The sequence below is a fragment of the Sminthopsis crassicaudata genome, chromosome 2 (assembly GCF_048593235.1).
Source record: "Sminthopsis crassicaudata isolate SCR6 chromosome 2, ASM4859323v1, whole genome shotgun sequence".
NCBI classification, from domain to species: Eukaryota; Metazoa; Chordata; class Mammalia; order Dasyuromorphia; family Dasyuridae; genus Sminthopsis; species Sminthopsis crassicaudata.
The window spans coordinates 376,043,240-376,069,600 of record NC_133618.1 but is presented as its reverse complement, the minus strand read 5'-3'; the positions used below and the strand labels follow the sequence as shown (position 1 = coordinate 376,069,600).

At 38.0% G+C, this 26,361-nt stretch overlaps 2 protein-coding genes across 4 annotated transcripts in view; one reads left to right on the top strand and one right to left on the bottom strand.

Annotated features, from left to right (window-relative positions):
• DEGS2 (delta 4-desaturase, sphingolipid 2) overlaps positions 1-21,792 on the bottom strand; it is a 134,817-nt gene extending 113,025 nt beyond the window's left edge. The window contains exon 1 of one of the 2 annotated variants that reach the window (XM_074291297.1): positions 21,331-21,792. In XM_074291297.1, the coding sequence (XP_074147398.1) occupies positions 21,331-21,592 (262 nt within the window). In that variant the 5' untranslated portion in view covers positions 21,593-21,792. The remainder of the gene's footprint in view (positions 1-21,330) is intronic. The other variant, XM_074291298.1, reaches the window with a different exon arrangement.
• Positions 21,793-21,926: 134 nt separating this feature from the next.
• The window catches only part of YY1 (YY1 transcription factor), a 42,211-nt gene continuing 37,776 nt past the window's right edge, over positions 21,927-26,361 (top strand). For both annotated transcript variants that reach the window (XM_074291295.1, XM_074291294.1), the window contains exon 1: positions 21,927-22,994. In XM_074291295.1, coding sequence (XP_074147396.1) covers positions 22,301-22,994 — 694 coding nt within the window. In that variant the 5' untranslated portion in view covers positions 21,927-22,300. The remainder of the gene's footprint in view (positions 22,995-26,361) is intronic.

Here is a 26,361-nt window from a genome sequence, read left to right as displayed (position 1 = left end):
GGAAGAGACCAATCAAGGCTGGATGGGGGTAGAAGCTAAAGTTGGTTCAAAGCCCCAATTGTGAAATTAAAGCTGAGTGTAATTAAAAAGAACATTCTTTTAAGGAAGGAAAAGCAAATATCAGAGTTTATTTCTTTGGTCAACTTACCGCAAAATCCTTACATTAAAGACCAACAAGGTGATAACTGCAAGAATTCTGGCCTAGGTAAGCAAAATTCACACAGAATTGAATAATGATCAAGAAATCCAACAAAAAATACATATAATGACTTAATCTACCATGGAAATGAAAAAAAGTCAGCCAGATACTCATGAGCATTAGGAAAGGGGATTGCCAACAAAGCCAGTACAAGGTAGCATACTCCCAGCATCATCAGCATTTGGCAAAATGTAGGTGGATTCTGTAAGGAAGCAAGAGGTTCTCCCTATCCACCCCTCAAAAAAGAATCACTAAGGTCAGAAATCTCTGTAATGGGAACCCTGGGAATGCTAAGCAGTGGTCACAAGCATAGACAGCGTTCAGCTGGTGCTGCAGTGAACCGACTGAGATAGCCCAGGCCCTGATACTCTTGACATCTGTAATACTCTGTCCTGGGACATTATGCAAAACCCTTAAAATGTAGCTCTGTGAACCTCAAGATTCAAGAAATATTAATCCCAGGAAGGCAACCCAGGGAATCTAGGGCAAGACCAAGGAGGGTCAACTACTTTATCCAAAAGCACAGTAAGTACAATGGTTAATACTAGGTCCTAGCACAAAGCCCCAATAAACTAATATCTTAAGAGGCAAATCTTAAAACTGCACTAAAACTTTCAGGATACTATAGAGCATAAATTTATAGTAGATAATATTAAAGGTTGGGGGGGGGTGGTAAGGGATGAATAGTAATAGCACAAGAGGGGCAAGGAATTTGATTCTAGAAGATAGTAGGATGGAGTTGAAATGATTGACAAAGACCACAAAAAGAAAGGAGAAAACTATAGACGGTGCTAAGGTGTGGAAAACTAAAAAATTAAGAGATTAGAGATCAGAGTAAAAATGAAAAACAAGGTCAGGGGTTGTAAAGCTTAGGGAAAGATGGAATGATAAAAGATTATCATCAGATAAAGGAATTTGGGAAGCTCATGAACTTGGAAATGTGAAACTTGTGGGTGATGGCAAGCAATATCAAGGATAAAGACTGTTTTTATGTGCAGTTGAGGTGGAAGGAGGTGGCCAACAGGACTGAGGTATTTGAAGAGCTGAGTGATCTGGATAATTGAGTGTCAACATATATATCGTCCCCAGTATAAAAAGCTGGAGTTGGAATGTAAAGTCTGAGCCAGGCTTCCCCTGGCTCCCCTAATGAGGCACTCTTCATTAGGGAAGGAACGAATATAAATTCATAATGGCCCCCAAATTCTTAAAAGTGTGATAAATTTGGATTGAATGAACCCCAGTAGAAGAGAGATAGAAGAGTCTGAAAGAGATGATAGGGAACAGTAATGAATATTGTGACTTCTACCAACCAGTATCAGAGTAATGAGGGGAAAGCATAACCATTACTGGAAAGGGTGACTAGAAATGTGATGTTACTAAGTAGGTTGCCAGGTCTTAGTGAGGATTAAGGGATAGAGGGTATGAAAAAGTAAAAGTTTAAATATGAAAGGAATATTGTTAATTACAATTAACACTCCAGAGTACAGAGAATAGAGCATTGAGATCTGGAAAATAGCATATGGATAAAGGAAAGGGAAAAGGAGGGGGGCTGAGGGAGATAGAAATGAGAGACTGGAGGAAGGGAAAAAGGGGGTTGTTCAATGACAGCTAGGGGTTCTGAATCACTGGGATAGGGAGCATATGAAGTATGCCAGCCTCTGATGCATGAGTCTTGTAGACTGTCAAGGGCAAGAGAGAAATAACAAATGATTAAACTGTTCAAAACCCTTGAGGTCCAATTTCATGGCAGGTAGCAAAATTGTGCCATAGGAAATCCAGGAGATCAGCCTCACAAAAGCAAGAATAAGCAAAGATACAGCCTGAGGGAATACAGACCGAAGGCAAGATATGGCAGTTGCAAATGAGTCCGATACACAAAGTGCTTTTACAGCAATGAAGGAGGCCTTAAGGTGAATAATGAGGCTGGGAAATGAATGGTTTGAATGTAGGGCTGACATGGGGCTCCCTAAGAAAACTCTGGAACAAAGTTATCAGAAGGAAGGTGGACTAGTTCCAGGGCTGAAGCAAGTCTCCTTGGGAAGTCTTGAATACTATTTCAGGGATGTACCAAAAGACTACACAAAATCCAAAAAATAGAGTGAGGAGAGTAGGCATATTGAACCTCACTGAACTAAATTAAACAAAGAAGTACTGAACATAGACATACATTTTGTTCGGTTGCTTTGAACATAGCTTTTTGTTTTTGTTTTTGTTTTTTCTCCTCTCTCTTTGGACTTCTGTTCTAATATTTCTTATTTTTCAGGATGTCAGGTACATGGGGTAAGATTTTCTGCCTTCCATTCAAATTTTTCCTCCAGAACTTTTTTTCTCTTGCTTCATTTCCAAGTACTTTTTTTACTTTTTATGGCTAAGCAATTTGCTTCTGAGTTTCTGTTAGTACTTAGGATATTAGTCTCATGTGAGTTTCTCTTGGGTATCTCAAACTATAATATTTCTAGCAATAGTAGGTCTATACTTATCAAAGAGGAAAAGGATTCATATGTAGAAAATTATTTATAGCACTTCTTTTTGTGGTGGCAAAGAACAGGAAGTAAAAAAAGGTGCCCATCGACTGGAACAAACCATAATACATAAATGTTTTGTTGTTCAATCATGTCTAACCTTTTCATGGTTTCACTTAAGAGTTTTCTTGACAAAATGGTATTTACACACATATATTGTATCTGGGTTATATTGTAACATATGTAAAATGTATGGGATTGCCTGTCATCAAGGGGCAGGAGTGGAGAGGGAGGGGATAATTTGGAAAAATGAATACAAGGGATAATATTATTTTAAAAAAATTACTCATGCATATATACTGTGGAAAAAAATCTAAATAAAATTTTTAAAAAAAGTTTTCTTGACAAAGATGCTGAAGCAATTATCTATTTCCTTCTGCAGTTCATTTTACACATGAGGAAACTAAGGCAAACAGTGTTAAGGGACTTTCCCAGTTCACACAGCTAGTCTGAGGCCAGATTTGAATTCAGGAAGCTTAATCTTCCTGACTCCAGTGTACTATTCACTGTACCACCTAGGTGCCTATTGTGATTTGTAGTGATTCTTTTGTTGTGAGAAGTTGCTCATCAAATGGAGAATGACTAAACATAATACTATGGTACTCTTAAGCAAAAATGAAAAAGCATGGCTTCAGAGAAAAATGCGAAAGCTTGCATGAACTGATACAGAGGAAAATGAACAGATCAAAGAGAACAATTTATATACAACACTGTAAAGATAAGCAACTTTTAAAAGACTAGATAACACTAATCAATGCAATGATCAACAATTTCAGAGGACTGGAAATGAAGAATGCCATACTGCAGATAGAGAGATAAAGGACTCAAGATGTAAAATTTACTTTTTTTTTTTTTTTAAATAGCCAATAGAGGCAATTGTTCTGCTTGATAATGCATAATTATTACAAGGAATTTTTCCTTTTTGTCCCCCTTTTCTAATACGAGGGGAGATGAAGAAAATACACACTAGGTAGCTGGAAAAAAAGTTAATCAGAGCAAAAATAAAATGTAAATACATAAGTATCTCAAGATATTTTTGTGGAAAAGTATTTTCTTCTGTTTGATTTGAGACTTTGTGACAGAGACCTGGCCCTGTCCCCTTCCATACTTCTGAATAGCATAGTCAAGCTATTTGGTTTCTGGTACTCTTGTCACGAGAATTTACTTTCCCAAGTATGCAGCACTGCAGCCTTCAGGGTCCTCCAAGATGGGTAGAATCCTTTGGGATTCCAAAGCATTCCCCTATGCCCTTTTCTCCCTTATTCCCTAAGACATTTGAGCTATCTCATGCCCTCACTCTCCAGAGAATCTCAAAAACTGTAAGGTTTCAGGCCTTCCAACTTAAGCTTCCCTAGTGAGACTCCTTTCTCAGTACCCATAGCATTATCTTTTCATGAAGCCCTGAGCTAAACTGGAAAGCTTACTGTTCTTTTTAGGCTTCATGAACATTTTTCAATCTGGTACTCTATAACCTTTCGTATCACCATTTCTAAGCAAAAAATTCATATTAATACTTTTTACCTTGATAGTAATAATTTTATTAATACTTCAAAAAGTAGAGGAATCAATAAGAAAATTATCTTATTCTGTATCTGATTCTCACCAACAGTGAGAAATTAATAGTTTATATAAAAATGACTGAACTCTGAGAAAAAGTGATCACTCCTTTAAAGAGTATGCAATAGAGGGGAAGATTTTCTCACTTTTCATGTCAGAATAGTTGACATGCACCATAGATTTTGGTAAAGCACATTTTAAATGGTTTGGAGAGAGGATAGGTAGAATCCTGATTAAAATGTTAAGGGAGAGTCAGCTCAGGAGGGATGCAAGAAGCTCAAGAATAAATTTCTCTGAATTTTACACAAGGAAACAATTCCAACTGCAAGGAATTACATTTTTCTTGCTGTTTTTCGAAAGCATAACCAAAGATGAAAATTGATGCTTAAGGAAGTCTTTGTTAAATATGAGTTATGAAGATAATTCTGTTTTTGATACAGTGATTAATGATAAAAAGTGAGGGCAAAGAGATGGCATAGTGGATACAGCACTGAATTTGCATTCAACAAAGTCTGGTCTTGAATCCTGGCTCAGATTCTTGACTAATGGCTGTGACTCTGGGCAAGTGACTTAAGCTGGTCAACCTCAGTTTTATCATTTATCTTGAAGAGGAGGAGAGATGACTTAACAAAGCATGTTAAAGTAGAGATTCCTTTTGGATATGAGTGAAACTAGATGGTTACTGAAATCCCATTGAACTCTCAAATTAAAAAAAAAAAAAAAAAAAAAGCCAACCCCTAACCAAATCAATGAAGTATTATTCTGGTGATTAATAGATTGTTCTGTTTTTCAGTGTGAGGTTTTATTAAGCTATTCTCTGTAAAGGGATTTTACTGTAATAGCATTTACTTAAAGAGAGATTTCTGAAGGCTGAATGAAACCTTTTTATCAGTTTTGACTGGGCATGTCAAAACAGGATTATCCCTATAAATCAAACCTACTAAAAACTTCCTTGGACATCATCTTTAGCTATACTTTTGACAAACAGAAGAAATATAGTTATCATTTCCTTGCAGTTAGAGAGAGCAAAATATCCCTTTGGGAATTGTGAATATGATTCTTCATTTTCTTTTCTACACAAACTCCTCTATTAGTCAAGATTTATCACTGCATTTATATGAATAATTTGGAATAGCATCCAAATTCTAACCAGGATATACTTTTATTTGCTTTCAAAAGCACAAATTTATTTCTTTCAGAGGCTTTTAAGGACATCCAAGGTAAAATTAAGCTCAATAACATTCAGTAACTCTGCAGTCTTGTTAATGAAAAACTTCCTTTCGGCCAATCTTCACTGTTGAGTAAAAAATTCCGCCCACTCCCCTTTCCTTGTTATTAAAGTAAAAAATAATCATTATTAAATGTTAAAGTCAGTATAGTATATGTATAGCCCTATCCTAGCTGAAATTTTAATTATAGACTTGAGACATGATCATCCAATCTAATCTATTACCTAATTCAGGGCTTTCTTCTACATCTTCAAGTGCCCATCTTTTATAAGTTCCAAGGGCAGTATATTCACAACTTCATGAAGCAACCCATCTGACTGTTGGGCAGCTCTGCTAGAAAGTTCTTTATGCTGTGAGCCAAAAAACTGCCTTCTGTAATCCAGCCTTTCAGGTTTATCTTAGTCTAAAGTTAATAAACCTGTCCCTGCCTAAATGTGATTTAAATATCAAAAACTCCATTCCTTTAAGAAGCTGACAATGTTGGTTTTGGCAAATAATTTATTAAGGAGAGTGATTATAATTGATACGCAATGGTAGACAAAGCTAGCATGGTGAAGCAGAACTAGATTTGAACTAGATGAAATCTGGCTTCAACCCTCAATTCTGCCATTTAGCTATATATCCTTGAAGGAGCCACTTCCATTCTCTGGGGATCAATTTCCCCATCTGTGAATGAGATGTTGGACTAGATGACCTTCTGATTTTCTAGTTTTATGATTTAAGGATAACAAGATGGTACTCTTTTGGATCACAGAGGCTGAAAATGCTATAATAGCTATTTTCCTGAGAAAGCATAAGCCACTGGAAAATGAAAAAAGATTAAGAAAAGCAAAGTATAAAGGGCTACTAGATGGTGCAGTGGATAAAGCACCAACCTTGGAGTCAGGAGGACCTAAGGTCAAAATCCAGCCACAGACACTTGACACACACGAGCTGTGTTATCTTGGGCAAGTCACTTAACCCCAATGACACCAAAAGCAAACAAACAAAAATACCCCATAAAACCTCCAGATTACTTTTGTTTCCCTTTAGGCTTCTTGAATATTTTTTAGTTTGATATCTTTTTTATATCTTGGGAGACTTTCTTGTCACCATTTTGGACCTGAGAGTTCAACAAATCATATCCTCTGCAGAGGAGGAAAATGAGGCCCAATAACCACCCCTATACCTCTACTTTCCCCTTATACTGACACTGCAAACCAAAATTTCTTGCTCCTCTTCTGCTTCTCAATCTATTCCATGTTACACATAGCTCCATTTGTTCCTTTGTTTTTTAATTAAAAAGAGATTGATAGTCAATTTCTTATCTAAAAACATGTCTATGAGTTCTTTATTTACAATTTGTGAACTACAAGGTTGCTTCCAGTACTAAAGTTCTGACTCAATCAACAGACATGTATTGAGCACTTATTATGTTGTACCACCATGGGAGATACAAATACAACTTTGTCTTCCTCTTCCGTCTGTGATCACCTCTTCTCTGTCCCCTCACTCTCCCAAAAATTATCTTGTATTTCACACATACTTATACTTTTTCTCCTCTAATAAAATATAAGTTCTTTGAAGACAAGGATTTTCCCAGTACTTGCCGTGTAATAGTTACTTTAAAATGCTTTTTGTGTAAAGGAATCTCATGATGAGTAATGACCAAAAAAAAAACAAACAAACAAAAAAAAAAAACTATAGACACTCTGTGAAGAAACTTTCTCAGAACCCCTATAAAATTAAGGTTCAATAAATTCTACCATTTTAAAAACAGTTACATTTCATTTATTGAACATGTTTTTAACTTTTTAACTTTTTTTTAATAAGAAAGTTAAAAATCTTCCTATGTTGAATGCTATGGATTCGTCCTAAAGATCTGCAAATTCCTAAACTCTTAAGAACAACTTAAAAGAGTGTTCCAGTTCAAACCATGCATTTTATATATAGGAAAATAGGACAAAATAGGATAAACCTCTGTCATCACATGATAAACATGTTAACAGATCAATTTATCAGTTTTGTAATTCAACAAATGGAATAGTGTGCTAAATGTTTTAGGAAACGAAGTGTCTCAGTCACATTTTAAAATATGTGCTATTCAGCTGGAAGGCTTCCAAAACTTGAGGTATATTTTTTAAATAAAGGATTTAAGAAAAGGCAAAGACAAAAATGTGCTATCATGAATAAAGGACTTATCTGTGCCAAAGCAGAGAAGATCCACATTGATGATATATATAGCCAGAAGCATAGGCAAATTTTTATTCAAAGACTGTGGTACTGTTTACAATCCTTTCCTGTTTTCTGATGGACTCTACCTCACTATGAAGTGCACTTTGCCTTTTAATTTTATAAGCTGAATGTCCTTGGAACTTTATGCCTCAGTTTACCTTCATTTCTAGCAACATACTTTCCTGAGACAGAAGATATAGAGAATGAGTTCAACATTTCTCCTACACATTAAATTAATCCACATTTATTAAAACCTTACTACTACATGTAATACCACATACCAAGACAAGATCTAAATGGGTTCATGATTTAGACATAAAGAGTGATAACTATAAACAAATTATAAGAACATGGGATAGTTTACCTCTCAGATCTGTGGAGAAGGAATTTATGTACAAAGAACTGAACTGGAACTCATAACTGAATACCCGATAGATAATTTTGATAATATTAAGTAATGCAGACAAAATCAGAAAGGAAGCAATAAATTAGGAAATCATTTTTACATTTAAGGATTCTGATAAGGGCCTCATTTCTAAAATACATAATTTACTCAAATTTATAAGAATTCAAGCCATTCTCCAATTGATAAATGGTCAAAGGACATGAACACTTTTCAGATGAAGAAATTAAACCCATTTCTAATCATATGAGAAAGTGCTCTAAGTTACTATTGATCTGAGAAATGCAAATTAAGACAACTCTGAGATACCATTACACACCTCTCAGATTGGCTAAGATGACAGGAAAAGATAATGATGAATATTGGAGGGGATATGGGAAAACTGGGACATTGATAGATACATTGTTGGTAGAACTGTGAATGGATCCAACCATTCTGGATTGAGCAATTTGGAACTATGCACAAAGTTAACAAACTGTGCATACCCTTTGACTCAGCAGTGTTTCTACTGGGCTTATATCCTAAAGAGATCTTAAAGGGAAAGGGACCTGCATGTGCAAAAATGCTTGTGGCAGCCCTCTTTGTAGTGGCCAGAAACTGGAAACTGAATGGATGCCCATCAATTGGAGAATAGCTGAATAAATGGTGGTATATAAATGTTATGGAATATTATTGTTCTGTAAGAAATGATCAGCAGGATGATTTCAGAGAGGCCTGTAGAGACTTACACAAACTAATGCTGAATGAAATGAGCAGAATCAGGAGATAATTGTGCATGGCAACATCAATATTATATGATGATCAATTCTGATGAACATGACTTTCTAACAATGAGATGATTGATGCCAGTTCCAATGGTCTTGTGATGAAGAGAGCCAGTGAGAGGACTGTGGGAACTAAATGTGGATCACAATATAACATTCTCACTCTTTTGTTGTTTGCTTGCATTTTGTTTTCTTACTCATTTACTTTTTTGATTTTTTTTTTGTACATCAAGAGAATTATATAAATATGTTAATACATATTGGATTTAACATGTATTTTAACATATTTAACATATATTGGATGGCTTGCCATCTAGGGGAGGGCTTGGGAGAGAGGAGAAAATCTGAAACACAAAGCTATGCAAGAGTCAATGTTGTCAAATTATCTGTGCATATGTTCTGAAAATAAAACACTTGCTAAACAAAACAAACAAACAAACAAAAAAAATACTACTTAGCAGGCATTATTATAAGGTTCCAGAGACACAAAAGACATGAAAAAAATCCCTGACCTCAAGTCGTCTACATTCTATGGGCATATATACATATAAGTAAATAAAAAATACAAAGGATAGGAACTCAAGCCTATGATTTCCTTGTTATAAGGTACTTCAAGTTGAGGAAGTACCCTCTACTAATGGAGGTTGCCACCATCTCTGCATCTTGCAATCCTAAGAGTTGCCTAAAGCAGTGATATCAAACAAATAAAACTGATCCCCATGGCTGCATACTTAGAAAACCACAAATTAACATTACTATATGTTGACAGTATTTTTAATTGTCGTGTTAAACATTTCCCAGTTAAGTTGAATCTGTTTGAGCCCACACAGGGTGTGGTCCTCTGACACCTCTGGTCTCCCACTTTGGGAAGTTAAGTGATTCAGTGCAGAGCCAGCAAATTAAAGGTACCCCTAGAATTTATGTCCTGACTTCAAGGCCAGACCATCAGTCATTACTGTATTCTACAGAGAATCAGATAAACCAAGCCCCCAGCTTTAAGAGGTAGGGCAAAAGAGGGAATGAATTTCAGGCATGGGAGAGCTGCTGTGCAAAGGCAGAAGTGGGTGATGGAAGGGAGCATTAGGGAAAAGCAAGCATGCCAGTTAGGCCAGAGCAGAGAATGCGTGAGGGAAAGTAATGAGCAATAAAAAGCCTGGAAAAGTAGGCTAGAGAACAAAAGTGAATAGCTTGTGAGATGAAAAAGAAGCTTGTATTTTATTCTAGAGACAATAGGGAGTTTCTTGAACAGAGGAATGACATAATTACACCTGTACATGGAAGAATGAATTTCAAGTTGTGCTGAGGATGCATAAGGAGATTGAAGACAGAGAGACCAGTATAGACAAAAAGTGGTAAGGGTCTGAACTAGAGTGTCTGTGATCTGAGTGAAGAGGAGGTGAGCACAAAAGATGATGTAGAGGTGAAATTAGCAGAATTTGTCAATTGATTGGATATGAAAAGCTAAGGCAACTTAAAAGTTTTGAACACAGATGATTGGAAGGATGGTGATGCCCTCAAAAAGAAACACATTAGCAGGAAGAATGAGCTCTGGTGGAAAGATAGTAAGCTATATTTTAGATTTAATTTTTTTTATTTAATTTTTTAATTATTTAATTTTATTTAATTATTTTTAGTATTTAATTCAAAATACCCTATAAATAATTGGTGATATGAGACTAAACTAAGAAAGCTGAGAGTCAGAGAGAGAAAAGAGGGCATAAAAATAATTTAATTAATGGAAGCAGATGAAATTATCCAAGAGAGAATATAGAAAAAAGCCTTGTGGCTTTCCCATTTAGGGAAAGATATACCAAATGACTCTAAAAAGGAGACTTGAGAAGGACCCAAATACCATAGGTGCTCAATACATGACTTTTGATTTACTCAGAACTTTATTACTGGAAAGAACCTTAGACATCACAAGTAGTAAATTAACAACTCATTGGTTTGTATTTAGACAATAGATTACTGATTTTTTTTTTTAACTAAAAGAATTCCAAACTATCTATAAAAGTAAATGGATTAACAACAGACTTGCGATAGAAAATGCCATTCATACTCAGAAAATACTATGGAGACTGAATGTGGATCAAAATATAATTATTTTCAGCTCCCCCCCCCTTTTGATCTGATTTTTCTTACACAGCACAAAAAATGTGTAATTGTTTAGAAGAATTGCCTATGTTTAACCTTGCTTGATGTCTTGAGGAGGGAAGAGAAGGGAGAAACATTTGGAATACAAAGTTTTGCAAAGGTGAATGTTGAAAACTATCTTTGCAATTATTTGGGGGAAAAAAAAAGTTAGGAGAACCAAGGAAGAGTTTTTGTCATGGAGAGGTAAGAGAATGCACCCAATTCAAAAGGGTATTCAACTGTATAAAAACAGGTCAAGAACCTCTTTATGCCTTTTATCTTCAAAATTAAACCTGTCTTCTGAGCCCTCATCAATCCCATATATTCTATGACATCTTCAGTCTCTCCCTTTACCCAACTCTTTTGCCTACAAAGATGTTCACCTCCTATACCAAAACTACTGATCAAATGTTCTATTCACTACAGCTAACAATTCTTCAATTCTCTTCCACAGATAAACTTCTAGGAATATTATACTCTTTAATGTTTCCACATCTTCAACACAACCCTAGCCTACCACCTAAATGCCATATCCAATTATCTTTTCAAAATTCTCATTTTCTTTGATGTATGAAGCATTTGACACAATTGTTAATTCCTCATAATAATCTCTCCCATTTTGCCTCCTTATAGGATTCACTCCTACCCTGTGAATGTTTCTTAAGGATCTTCTTGTATCATAATATATAGGTATTTCCTAAAACTTCCTCAGTTCTATATTTCTAATCCATTCCCATTACTTCATTTATGACCTCTGCAGATGACTTCCAAATTCCTGGTCACAATAACATTCATTAAGCAACTATGTGTTAGTCTGGGGATAAAAAAAGTAAAAAAAAAAAAGACAGTCCTTGCTCTCAAAGAGCTCACAATCTAATGAAGATAGCACCCAAACTAAGTTCAAGTAAAATACAGAATGGGAGATAATAAAGGAAAGGTATTACCCTTAAGGGAGATAAGGAAATATTTATCTCCTATCCAACCTCTTTCACGGGAACTCAATGAGGATTTCCAAAATCTCCTACATTTATCCCACACCAAGCACTGCAACCTGTCCAAAATTATACTCAGCTGTCCTTCAAAATCTGCTCCTATAATTGTGGCTTCTCTCTTGGTGCTAATGACAGTCATTCACCTGATCACATATGCAAGAAACTTGAGGGATCTCTGACCTTCTCTTTCCCTAACATCCTGTATCCAATTAGCTGCCAAGTTTTTTTTTTTTTATTTTACCATAAATCATCTCTGTGACTTGTTCCTATCTTATCTTTTGCACTTTATTGATCGCAGAATAGTCCCTTATTACCCGGACTACTATATTCAGTCTGCAGTAGTCTAATCTCCTTTTCTAATTGTATTCTTCACAGCTACCTAATTTTCTCAAAAGCAATGCCAATTATATTTCTATTCCTCAAAAATTCTTAATATCCCACTTCCCACTCCACTTTTCCTCACCCCCGCACATCAAATAAAATCCAATCTCCTTTAACTACAACTATAATATAAGCATGGTATCATCCAAGTGATTAATGAAAACATTGAAGATCAAAGGATAACTATCTGGTTGATATCTACTACAGATACCTCTCCATGCTACTATGAACATATTAATAATTTTGGGTTTAGTCATCTAATGCAGCAAGTTGCCAGCAAAATTTCCAGTGCAGCCAAACTAGATTAAAATTTAACTGGGAATATTTAGCAAAACATAAAAAAGTGAAATAGATATCAATTTGTGGTTTTCTAAGAAAAATACAGGGCTGCAGAACTTTTTTGAGTTTGAAACCACTCACTTCAACCCATTTTGAGTCTGTTGATATATTATTATTATTATTCCCCTCCCACCCCGCTGGGGTTAAGTGACTTGCCCAGGGTCACACAGTGATTTGATATATTATTAACCAAAATTTACATAAATTAATTTTACCAACTTTATACAAAATTTTACCTAACATATGCAGGTAGGATAGCATTATCATCTTAGGTGTGAACTCAAATCTAATCAGTTGAGATTTACAAGCAAAAGCTGTTTTCAGTTTAAGAGGGCACTGAATCTGAATTATCTAAGTAAAAATTCAGTTCTCACCTTCAGAATTAATATCTTGCTATATAAAGCAAACCCATCACAATTTTTTTTCTTTTTTGGAAACCCTGGTTGAATCTAAAATGTTATCTATTGTGATGGATTAATTGCTCTAAATCACTCATTAGAGTCAGAACTTAAGAATGAATCAAAAAGTAGAATATCGAACATTTTAAATGTTTTCAAGAAATATTTATTATGTTGCTACAATTTGTTAAAATTTCAAACAAATTAGATAATCCATGGATTTAGGAAATGGCAAAAACAAATTGTGAAATATAATGGAATACTTTTCTGTAATAAAACAGTGAACATAAATAAAGACATAGAAGAATACATATGAACTGACATAAACTGAAGCAGAACAAGAAAAATAAGCAATTACAACAATGTAAGCTGAAATAATAACAAAATAACTGAAGCCAGTGAAATTATAATGAACGATCTGGGCCCCAAAGAATTAACTAATGACCAAAAATTTTATTATTTACTATTACCAAGTACTGTTAAGTACTGGGAAAACAATGTCATTTCTATCTCAAGATCAGAATCTCAGTAGGAGAATGGAGGGTAGGAATAACAAATATATGAGGTCAGCTGCAGAAGCAGATAACAGGTTTCAACCCCAGGTACTGTCAAATGACAGTACCCAAATCCATAGGTCTCAAGAGCATAAAGGACTGACTGACAGCTGAGACCTGTGTTGTATCCTAGTAAAATGTAAATTCAAAGAGGAAGGTGTGTCTTACTTTCCCTTATGGACCTGCTGTACATAGCACAATATCAGATATGCTTAACATCTAGTAAGAGAAGTTCTAAACTAGGTTACCCTTTTTCCAAATCCTGTTATTTTCTCTTGCACTAGAAGGTCAATGAACACAATCTTCAATCTGGTCTTCTTTTAAAAAATGATCTTAATATTTTAACTAAGCAGAAAGGTCAAGTCAAATGCTTTTTGTCACCAACAAATAAAAAACATCAGGGCCTTTTCTGAGCCTTTCTGTCAAATAACTATAAAAATACAGGTCCTCTGTTCCAGAAAAATTTTAGTGACATATAACTTAATAACAAAGGATACATTAAATAATTTCCATACAAACTATCCCTTAAAGGACTTCATCCCTGTAAAATAAAAGGCAGAAAATATATATTGCAAAAAATCAGTAGACAGTTCAGTTCATTCATACATATATTTATTAAGTGCCTAATGTGAGCAAAGTATTAAACCAGTAAGTGTGGAAGTTCCAAAGTTTAGACAAGACATAGTCCCTGCCCTCATGGAGCTTACAATCTTAGTAAACCACGTAATATGACATTGTCTACTATACTCAAAACATTGGGGAGGAGGAGGGGAGGAAGAAGTAACACAATTTAGATAAGATATTGTCCCTGTCACCCAAGAATTTACTATTAGAAAAATAAAATTGTGACACAGATACAATAAGGGTTACAAAATAGTGTTACATTGTTTGTAGGCAAGTTTGTTACCAAACCATCAGAATGTAGGAAATGCATTTAAGCAGTTTCAAACGGGAAGAGCATTCCAGGTATAAACAGTGTATGTTTGGGAAGTCACATCTTGACTCATGTCAAATGTGACTATTTCAAGTGTGCAAAGAAATGAGAAACCTGAATATTAGGACATAAAACAGCATAGTGGCTTGAATACCACTTCAAAATTTAAAACTTCACTAGTTGGAAATGGGGATCCAGTGAGATTTTGAGAAAAGTAGTCATAACTAAAACTGCCCACCTGATTATTTTAAAATGGTGTAAAAGATGTGTTAAAAGAAGGGAAGAGAAAATGAGACATAGACTCAGAAGTTAATTCAAAAGGCTAGACAGCTTGTATTATTGTAGAAGGGGAAATTTAAGAGAGAGCTGTTGTAGAAGTGGAATCAATAGGACTCAATGACTATTTGAATGAAAGTGAAGGACCAAGTTAAAACACTCCAGACAGATGAATGGTGATGCCACTGACAGAAATAGTTCAATTTGAAAGAAGTGTAGATATAAGACAAAAAAAAAAAAAAAATTAAGCTTAGCTTTGGATATTACTAAACTGAGGTGCCAGAGGGCCATTCAGGTGAAGAAAAAGGTCTCGTAGGCAGCTGAAGGTGACTGGAACTCTGAACTGGAGATAAGGTTTGAAAGGCATCTGCATGGTAGTTGAAGCCCTGGGAGTAAATGAACTTGTCAAAGAAAAATAAGAAAAAGGCATGAGATCAATCATCTTAGCCTATAGAAGTAGTACACATTCATATCCTCCTTGGCTCTAACTTTACAACTTACCTTTTTCTTCTATGTAAGGCTCCCTTTGTAATACAGAATATGAAAATACTTTCCACGAGACCCACAAGTCAAGATTTCATGACAGTCTGTTAACTATGACAAGATGATGACAATGACCATCAAGGTATTTTTTCCCTCTTCTCTGACTATTATTTGGGTAGGCATTGTCAATATTATTCCCATTAATCCAGAATAGGGAATAGTGAAAAAAATTTAAGGCCACACAACCAAGAGCAAGTATGGATGCATTCTCAGCCAACATTTTGCATCAACAATTTGAGTGTGTCCATATCAGATATTAGTATCAGATGAGGTAAATATTTTCAAAGGAACTTTTGTTATCTCTCCCCTCCTCAATTACAGCTATGTACTGAGAAAAAAAAAAAAAAATTTAAACTTCACTGAAACAAGTTTAATGCTACAGATGAGGAAATTGAGTCCAAGAAAGAATACCTTTGTCAGTGACAGAACCTAATTTGAACCTGACTATAGTATAAGAGTGGCTCAAAATTTTAGGGGTGGGGGGAGGAAGAGGGAGAGGAATTGATTTGCATTTGGAAAAACATTCAGAATTTTCATTTAGCCACTTGTAAATTTTATTTGTGAAATATTTAAGCAAAATTTACAAATTATAGTCTAGCTGATTTCATTCACAATTTGAGATTGCCAAATTGAGTGGGTACAGAATACTGAAGGAATTTATTAAAATTTAAATAAAGAATTCAACTTTGAAAACAAGTTTTATTAACAGTACTTTTCTTTCTCACCTTTTAAAATCTCCTACAAGATCTAAACATAGGCTGTATTTGAATATCTTAATTTAAAATTTTAACATGAATCCTTGGCCATAGCCCCTTTGAAATAAAGAATTCTAAAACTTTATATTAAAATTTCTACTTAAGAATAGGATCTAAATAAAAATAATCACTATACAAAAGCACATATTGCTTTTTCAGTAAGGCTAAGAATGTATATGAGTAAAGATTCCCAAAACTCCAAAAAAACCTGCATACTTAAAAAAATTAGATTTAGTCTGGCTGTATCACCTTTTATTTCTACAAGTCTTTTGTTTACAATGAAGCCAAGATAACCAGATAAGCACAAAGCACACAAATGAGCCACCTACCAAACTAGATTGCTGCAGAAGAGAAATTCAGGATAAATCAAATGTAATTTCTTTCAATGTGTCTGGAAAAGAACGCTGATAATCTGTGACCTGTAATTCCTAACACCATAAACATATGGCATTAATGCTGCTGAATTAATGTTTAAAGGGGGTCATTAACTGTACTTTATTGGCTATAACACAAAAAGAGTAAGGAACAATTGAGATAGCAAATTTAATTTTTAACCACTGGTCTAAGAATATATTTGGAAAATGCATAAAGCTGATTTAGGGATAAACATACAATACACAGGTCAATTATTATGATGTTGCTAACTTTTCATTTTTCAAAAAAGATAACTACTCCTTACTATACCAGGAACTATATTCTTCATCATAATTAAAAAATGAGACTCCCTGATCAGAGAAGCTTACATTCTAAAGAATTCCAGCACCATGAAAGTGAGTGTGGGTAGGAAGACTTTTCATTATTTCTAAAACAAATTAAGGCAACAAGAAATCCAATGGAATAGTGGAAATTTAATTTACCTTGTCTTTAAATGATGGGGAAAGGGTTGATCTATACCACTGCCATTTAAAATTTCCATATTTTTTTTAAGTACAAACTTAGAAACTGCTGCTGTTGCAAATTGTTGTAACTCATATCTCCACTCTGATAAGTATGGAGTAAAAGTACAAACAAGTACTCAAAAGAAAAATGCAATGGAATATTTCTTATTGAAGCACATTATATGTGAACGGCAGGGCCAGAGGAGCTATATAAGATCTTAGCTGCAAGTTTAATAAGCCTCGTAACATTAACCAAAAATGAGTACTGTTTCAATGAAAAGATAAAAATATCTATTTCTAAATTAATATGTAGCACTTGCATTACAAATCTACAGTAGGACCAGAGGTCAGCTACTCCAATGCCTTCAATGAATGCAAATAAAACTACATAACTTTATTTTGTAAAAGATTTATATGCCTATGAAATAACTTTATGTGAAAATATCTCATTTTTCTGAGTTTATTAATATATAATGATATGAGTTGACATTTTAGAACTTACTGTGGAAAGAGGCAATTTTATGTATGCTGTCTATAACAGAACAGTGATCTCAAAAAATCCTGGAAAAACTCAGTCATTGTTAGTGTCAAATGACAAGCTATCAAGTTTCCCATTATTTATGGCCATACAGATTAGGACAGTGAACTTTTCTTGTTGAACTCTGTCCATAGTTCACTTCTGGACAAGGCACCTAGATAGCAAAGCCAAAAAAATGCTGGACTTGGGAGACAGGAAGAATTGAGTTTGTCTTGTTTCAAATATTTGCTGTGGGATCCTGGACATGACACTTATGCTTAATCAGTCTCTTCAGTTTCCCTTCTATAAAACTTACTAATACCTCATAGTGTTATGAGAATCAATTGAATAACATTTTTTGTAAACACTTTGCAATCTTAAAATGCTATGTAAATGCTAATTGTTTTTTTCAGTTATGAAAATTATTTTTCTCCCACATAACTAATTAATTGCCATTAGGCTCAAAGACATCAATTAACACCGCTTCCATATTTATGAAGAACAATCTTGTCTTAAGATGATGACTTGTTATACTTGGCAGAAAAATAACTGTTTTATCTTCTTAATATTGCAGTGATAATCATCAATTTTACACTTTCATGCAACTGTTTTTCCAAGGCCCCAAATGCATGCCTAGTCTTTTCAAATTGGGTTCAAGAACTTAAATTTAATCATAAAAATATCAGTGCTGCTACATCAGCATCACTTTGTTATTCTTTTATTCAACCACTTGTACTTGCACCAGAAAGCTGCTTTGAACTCAACTTTAAACTATATATTCTCAAACTTTTAAAAAATTATATGATAGATGTAAAGATTTACACATACTCATGTGAATCCTGAAGGATCTTCTGGTCTTATAGAACTTACCTAACAAGTAATCCCAAAGGCCTTATATAACCACAGACTTTTGAATTTCTATATTTTCCCCCGAAAAAATGGCAACTCTCTCACCTTTTTCACTGGCAATATTGTAAACAAGAGCAAAAATATTAATGACAGAATCCTAACACATAAGAATGATTAAAACATTTGGCTAAGGCACTTAAAACAAACAGACACACACAAAACATCTACTTAACAGTAAAATGCAGTATGGCCAACAAGTTTCAGTGAATGTATATAGTATGTGAGTATTCTCTAAAGTTGTTATCTGCATGTCATTTGCCATTTTGGCTATTCTATCTTTCTGCTACATTTACTAGTTGAATTTATAGTTACTGCCTAAGAAAACATTTTTTAATGAATAATTTTTAAATTAGAAAATGTATAAACAAAAACAAACAAAAAAAAAAACCCCACATACTTCATAAACAATTTAATTGATTAGCACACCAATGACCTAATTTAGAATCAGCATCTAAATTATTCTACTCAAGTCATACAAAATATTTACTTTGTAGACCATATACATTTCACACAATAAGGATTTCCAAGATCTAACTTTTATGATTATGCATTGTTTGCAAGGAATGGACCAAATTCAGCCATGTCTTTCTCATGGCTAAAAAGTTCCAGGTAAGATAAGATGGCACAATGGACAAGAGCATTGGACTTGGGAGTCAGAATACCAGTTACTAGTTGTGTGATACTGGGGCAGGTCACTTAACCAGACTATGCTTATTTTCTAAAAACAAAAAAAACTCAGTTTTTTTTTTTAAGACAATACATATTAAATTATTTAGAAACCTTTGTTTTTATAAATGTTAACCATTAAGTGGCAAGCCAAGTTTTTCACTGATTTCACTAAAAATTAAGGTGCATATTGTAATAATGTGATTTCAGTCTTCACTACAGTATTTTTACTTGAATGAGAAATAGAACTTTTCATATCTAAATCCAATCTTTGATAACAACTTTGAAGATTTAAATGTCATTACAGCATTGATATTCTTAAGGACCTTTCTACATTCCAAAGGAAATTTCATCAGTCAAGATAATCCAAGAAATCAAAGAATTAGATTTAACGTTAGAATTTTAGGAATGCCATCCAACCCAATCCTTTCTTTTCAAAATGAGAAACAGAGGCACAGAAAAGCTGAGAGGGGATTTTAAATAAGGGGGACGAGATAACTGGTAAATGACAGAGCAAAAGTCAAATCCAATTCTTTATTCCAAATCCGGTGCTCTGTCTGCAATAGCACATTATAACCTATAAACTTTATCCTAGAAGAAGTGGATGTCTCTTGTTGCTGTAGGCCTGTCTGACTTTTTTTTTTTTTTTTAAATACGTGAGGCTCTTTAGAGCCAATCAAATAGCCATCAATTTTCAATCATTTTAAACTGTTCTTGGAGCAGTTTTTTTTTTCCCCCTCTCTTCTGACATTCAAAAATCCTCTTCCTTCCTAAAAGCCCTCTGAAAAAAACAAGATTAGGTAAATTCTTTTCTTCAGATTTCTTGAACCACTCTAGAATTCTCTTGTTAACTTTGTATCAGTTGTTTATGCTCATATTAGATTTTACCCATGTCAATGCTCAGGACAGTGACTCTGCAAAAAATAGGCACTTACCTAAGTGATCTTAAGGTCATTTAATCTCTTTGGGCCTCAGTTTTCTCATCTAAAAATTGAGGACGCTGAGATAAACCAATCTTACTTTCCTATTCCCTTTATTTTGATTACTATCTTTATTAATATTTTTGCTCTCTTCTTTAAATTCATGCAATGAGCAACTACTGCATCCCCCTTGGCAATAGGCTACTTGAACTGAGGTTACAAAACAATAAAACAACATATCTGGTGCCAATCTTTTGGTGAATAGGCTTCTCCAAACTTGGGCTAATGCTGGAAGACTTTCCAAATGGCCCAAGCTATAATGGAAATAAATATTAAGGCAGTTTTCAAGAACCCAGTATTTTGCTTTACATATGCTTGCAAAAAAAGTGGTATTTTAGTGGAAGATGTTTATAGTTGAGAGCAGAAATAAAAGTAGCATGAAGAGAACTAGTTGATCAGTTTAATTCTCGATTTACAGGTTTTAGAGCTGCAAACGATGTTACGTATTATGTAATATAAACTGTTTTATAGATATGGAATCTGGTACAGATCGGTTAATACGCTAGCCCAAGGTCACATTCCATTAAGAGGGAGAGTCTGAATTCGAACCGAGGATCCGATTCCAAATCCAGTATTCTTTAATCCTCCATAACTGTTAAAATAGAGTTCCTGATTTTAAAAATCTCTTAACTATACATTCGAGTCCCCATTATCACAAAAATATTTGCAAGTCACTGGGGAGGGGAATTAAAGTCTACAGCTACCAAGCTTTTACAGAACGTAGTCTAGAATGTTTACGACAGTTTTTTTAAGTGGCTTTCTTCTCACTCCGCCCTCCTCCCACCATGATTCAGCTGCTCTCAGCTCACTGCAGAAGCCTAAGGCACCTACGAAGGATGTGAGGCTTTGTGAGCAGCCATAACCTGTATGGGTCCATCATCGCTGCTACAGAATAAATGCTTATGTGGATTCCTTGCTGATGGGAGCTGGGCAAGAATCAATTCAAAAGCTCAGCGATGAACTCGACTGAGCCAACAAAGTTACCGTCCTATGGCGAAGACAAACTTTTCCATAGCTTTCTTTCCCCCCACTCTCCCTACTCCCTGTAAACCCCCCTCCCCCAAAAGGGACATCGATACCACGGTGGGCGCTCCGGTCTGATCGAGCTCCCTGACGGCCTGTCCCTGACGAATTCACGCTCTCATCTCACGGTGTCAGGTCCTCCAGCCGAGGAGCTACCTACTCACCCCCTTCCATCTTCCCCGGGCCTTCCCGCTTCCCGCAGCAGACTGAGCTCCTGCCCCGAGAGCTCCATACCAAACCTTGCCCAGGCCCACTTCTCCACATCAAAGGCAGCAGAGGAAGAAGTGGAGATGCGCGGCGAGTGGCGTTTCCTTGGCTGATGGCTGCAGAGAGAACAGGAATGCGGGGAGGCGAGCCGCTCAGCCCGTGGTGCAACAACGCCCCGGTAACCGAGCGCAGCCTGGGAATCCGAGGCTGCACATACATCGGCAGTTCCAACCGTTGGGGGGCGGGGGGGAGAAGAGGGAGGAGACAGTGCGACGAAACGGAGGCGGCGACGTCAACGTGCTGACATCACGCGCAGCCGGGAGGCGGGGCGATCTCCTTCACCTCCCCCAATCCGAGCGGAGTTGGGAGGTGTGGGCGGGGTCTAAATCACGACAGCCTGTCACAGCAAACGGCGAGGTCGGTTGGGGGGGAGGGAGGAGCCAGCGAGAGTGAGTGAGAGACGCGCAGAGGGAGGGAGAGGAAAGAGCGGAAGTCTCGCGAGGCGATACCGGAGCGAGTGTGGCGGCGGCGAGATTTGCAGTCGGGCTGAGGAGTTGGTATTTGTGTTGAAGGAGGAGGCGGAGGAGGAGAGGAGGAAGAGGGGGGGAAAGCCCGGAGACCCGGCCCGAAGGGTGGGGTGGGAGGGGAGGGGGGGGCAGCAGCCTCTCCAGCCCGGACTGAGAAGCCTGAGCGAGCGCGGAGAGAGAAGGGGAACAAGAGCACCGACTGCCCGCCCGCCTGCTTGCCCGCCCCCTCCCCCTTACCCTCCCTCCCCCTTCCCCAGGTTCCCCCCCTCCCCTCTCGCTCGCTCCCTTCCCTTCCCCACGACCGGCCGCCTTGCCCGCCCGCAGCGGAGGAGGACGCGGACGAGGAGGTGGAGAACAGCGGCAGCGGCCGGGGCAGGCGGCGGCGGGAGAGGCTTCAGCCATGGCCTCGGGCGACACCCTCTACATCGCCACGGACGGCTCGGAGATGCCGGCCGAAATCGTGGAACTGCACGAGATCGAGGTGGAGACCATTCCCGTGGAGACCATCGAGACTACCGTGGTGGGCGAGGAGGAGGACGATGAGGAGGATGACGAGGACGGCGCGGGAGGCGGCGGCGGGGGGGGCGGCGGCCACAGCGGCCACCACCACCATCACCACCACCACCACCACCACCACCACCCGCCCATGATTGCCCTGCAGCCGCTCGTTACCGATGACCCCAGCCAGGTCCACCACCATCAGGAGGTGATCCTGGTGCAGACCCGCGAGGAGGTGGTGGGCGGCGACGACTCGGACGGCCTACGGGCCGAGGACGGTTTCGAGGACCAGATCCTCATTCCCGTGCCCGCGCCGGCCGGCGGCGAGGAGGACTACATCGAGCAGACGCTGGTCACGGCCGCTGCGGCCGGCAAGAGCGGCGGCGGCTCGTCGTCGTCGGGCGGCGGCCGGATGAAGAAGGGCGGTGGCGGGGGCAAGAAGAGCGGCAAGAAGAGTTACCTGAGCGGCGGCGGCGGAGGGGCAGGCGGTGGTGGTGGAGGCGGCGGGGCCGAGCCGAGCGGCAGGAAGTGGGAGCAGAAGCAGGTGCAGATCAAGACCCTGGAGGGGGAATTCTCCGTCACCATGTGGGCCTCAGGTGAGCGGCGCCAGGCCAAGGAAGGCGAGGGGAGACGGGACGCGGCCAGGGCGACACGTCCTCGGCTCCCCCGGCCCCGGGGATGTTTTTGTTTTGAAGGGAAGCCATGTTTTATGTGTGTGATGGGCGCCGCCATCTTCTTCGCCAGGGCAAGTATGGCGGCCCCAAAAGATGGCGGGGCCTGTGCGGCGGCGGGGGCGGTGGGGCTGCTGGGACCCGTCCGGGGGGAAAGGAAGATGGCGGCGCTGGCGGTGTGGAGGGACGTGGGGGAGGGGTGGTGTTAAGGGGGGGCGGGAGGCGCGCCGGCTCCACAACTAGGCCGCAATGGCGTAGTTTCTCCGAGAGGGGGAAGCGGCCACGGAGGGGAGGGGGAGGGAGAAGGAGTGGAGGCGGGGGGGTGGGGCCAGGCTCTGGTGAGGGGGGTGGGGCGGGGGTGTCTCTTCCTCCACGCTGCCGCCAGCTCCATTCTCCACGCGCCCCCACTCTCGCTCCACCCCCACCCCCCTCCTGCTTGTCCTTCCTCTGCTCCTCCCGCCACGCGCCCTCCCAGTCCGACTGTTCCAACCCCCTTTCCTCCCTGCGTCCCTGCAGCGTCGGGCGGGGGTGGGGGTGGAGCGGGCTTCCCCGGGTCACCGTTACCCCGGAGGGGGGTGTGCGTGAGTGGAACCGCTGCATTGTTCTAGCCGCAGCTCGAGGCTCCTCTTTCTCCTCCTCCCCTCCCGCTCTTCTGCGGGGGGTGGAGTAAAGGAGCCAAGAGCAGTCTTCCCGCCCCTCGCTTCAACCCCGGGGGCGACCCCGTGGAGGACTGGAGTGGGGGACCTTCCTGACCCGGCGCTATTCCTCGGTCCGTTAAAGAGTGGGAATTGGAGGAGGAAGTGCTGGAGGGCAGGAGGATTCTTCCGCTGGTAAATACTTAGTACTTGCTGAGGAAGGCCCAGATCGAGTTTAGGTTTTCTTAGCGAACTGATTACGGCGCTCACGCCCAGAATCTATCTCCCAATCCCACCTTGTGTTTGGGGGCAAAAAAACTGTTTTCTTCCGAAGAAGGCCTTTTTCAAAAAAGGCGAGGGAAGTTTTGCTCCTTTTTACTTTGTCTTAAATTTCTCTCAACTAGTTCTATACTGGAGTATTCAATGAAAATTGTGCTTTTAAATCATTTTTGCAGCATTTTGTTTTCAGCCTTTTTTGACTATTAGTATGTTTTCAATTTTTGTAGTAGAAATACAAACAGGAACTGATTTTAACTTAAATTGAAATTAGGTTTAGAAATGGAAACTAATAAAATATTAACTAACAACTTTTATCATTAACCAATTGCATAAGCAAGTATTTTAACTTTTTAAAAATTCAATATAGTTTGGATTTAAGTATGGGAAGTTACGTGTATAAAGGTTTTGATTTCTATCTAAAGAAATGTTAACTTCAAAAAAATTCACTTTTAATACTGATTTTCATGTAACAATATTAAATGGGGGGATTAAGTTGACTAAAACTGAAAATAGTAATTAATCATCTGAAGTTTCAAGGTTGACAATTGGTTTTGCTGACTCCTTTTCCTATCTTTCATAGCAGTAATTTCTTTTAAATTGCCCCCATTTTAACTTTTGAATTTTTTTGTTATTAAAACGAAAAAAGAGCATACTGAATGAGAACATGAATCTGATTTAGGCCTGTATTGATTTTATATTGAAAACCAAGTGTAGGTATGTGATTCAAGAGACTGTTGAACAAATGAACTCTGCCAAAATCTTTTAATGTGTATTGACATGCATTTAGAGACTTTGGGACTTGGATGTATAAATTTATAGAAACTAAGTATTGTGCTTATCAAAAGTTGCTTCCTTTTCTTATTCAATCAGGATTCTCTTGCTACTAACAGGTGTTTTGAAATTTTAATTTAGGGACTTAATGAGCTGTTAGAAATTTGGATTATAAAAGAGTTGCTGATTTTCATTTTTCCATTTAATTTTACCAATCAAAATATTTGCCGAGAGACAAAATGTACATAATTGAAATAAGTTCTAATATGTGTAATTCCGAAGTTATGCTTATGTAGTTAAAAGACATTGATTATACATAAGTACCTAGAAACCAATACAAAAATGAAGGTTTAAGGAGATATGGCTGTTACAAAGTGGACTTGGAGTCAGGAAAACCAAGTTCTACTTTGACTTGATATTGGCTGTGACTACACAAGTCACTCAAACTAATCTATACTTTCTCCTTCTGTAAAATGGGAATGATACCTTATAGGGTGTTGGTGAAATCCAAAAAGTACTATGTAAACCTTAAAGTAACAATAACTAGTATGTATATGGCATTTTATGTGCCGAGTACATGTACTCTCATGTAATTCTCACAACTATCCTTGGAGGGGGGAAATGCTTCTATCCCCATCTTGCAGTAAAAAAAGCTGAGGCAAACCAAAACTAATTGACTTGCTCTAAGTCACAATGCTAATGACTGAGGCTGAATTTAAGCCCATGTCTTCCTGCTTCCAGGCTCAAGATTCAACCTACTATGACAGATAACTCAGTCTTAGCTTCTTTTTTGTAACACAGGTTTAATGTTCTGTGTTGAATACTTAACCCTGATGCATCCCATGAAATCCCTGTTTTGCAGATGAGGACCCTAAGGCTCTAAAGGGACTGAATTGGCTAGATACAAAGTATCAAAACTTGGATTCACACCCAACTCTGTGCCTAAATCCCTCATTCTAATTTTTATAGGTGGTAATGGGAAGTCAGAGGTAGGTGAAACAGGTCCAATGATGCCTAACCAAAAATCAGTTAGCAAAAGAGTTGAGAAATTTTAAGTGTCTTAAGTAATTAGAAGTTGATTATTAGCATGTAAAAACCATTTTCCTTCTGTAGGTGCACACTGTTTTACAACTTAGAATTTATTTTAGTGTAAGTTACCAAAGGGTGGGCCTTTAACAAGCAAACACACTGACTTTTAAGTAATATTATTACATTAAGGTAGTACTAGAAGATGAGAAGTGGCATTTTCCTTCTACTGACATGTTTTGTGGTAGACTATCCCCTTTCCCTTTGTGGTTGAGGGCATATTACAGAAGGTTTGTGGTCAGTAGGGCATGTCTTAAGTTCCAGTTTATAATATGGTTTTCTTAGAAGTGGAATAGCTTGAAGTAGAAACATGAGTGAGGGAATGATTAAAATATTTCCATTGTTTCATTAAATGTAGATAAAATGTTAAACTTTGGATTTTGGATTTTTAAAAATGACTACACTTGTAGCATAATATTCTGAATTGGCATTGTCTAAACCAGGGGTTCTCAAACTACAGCCCCAGGGCCAGATGCCTTGGGCGAGGACATTTAAGCCGGCCTGCCAGTTATGGCAAATGG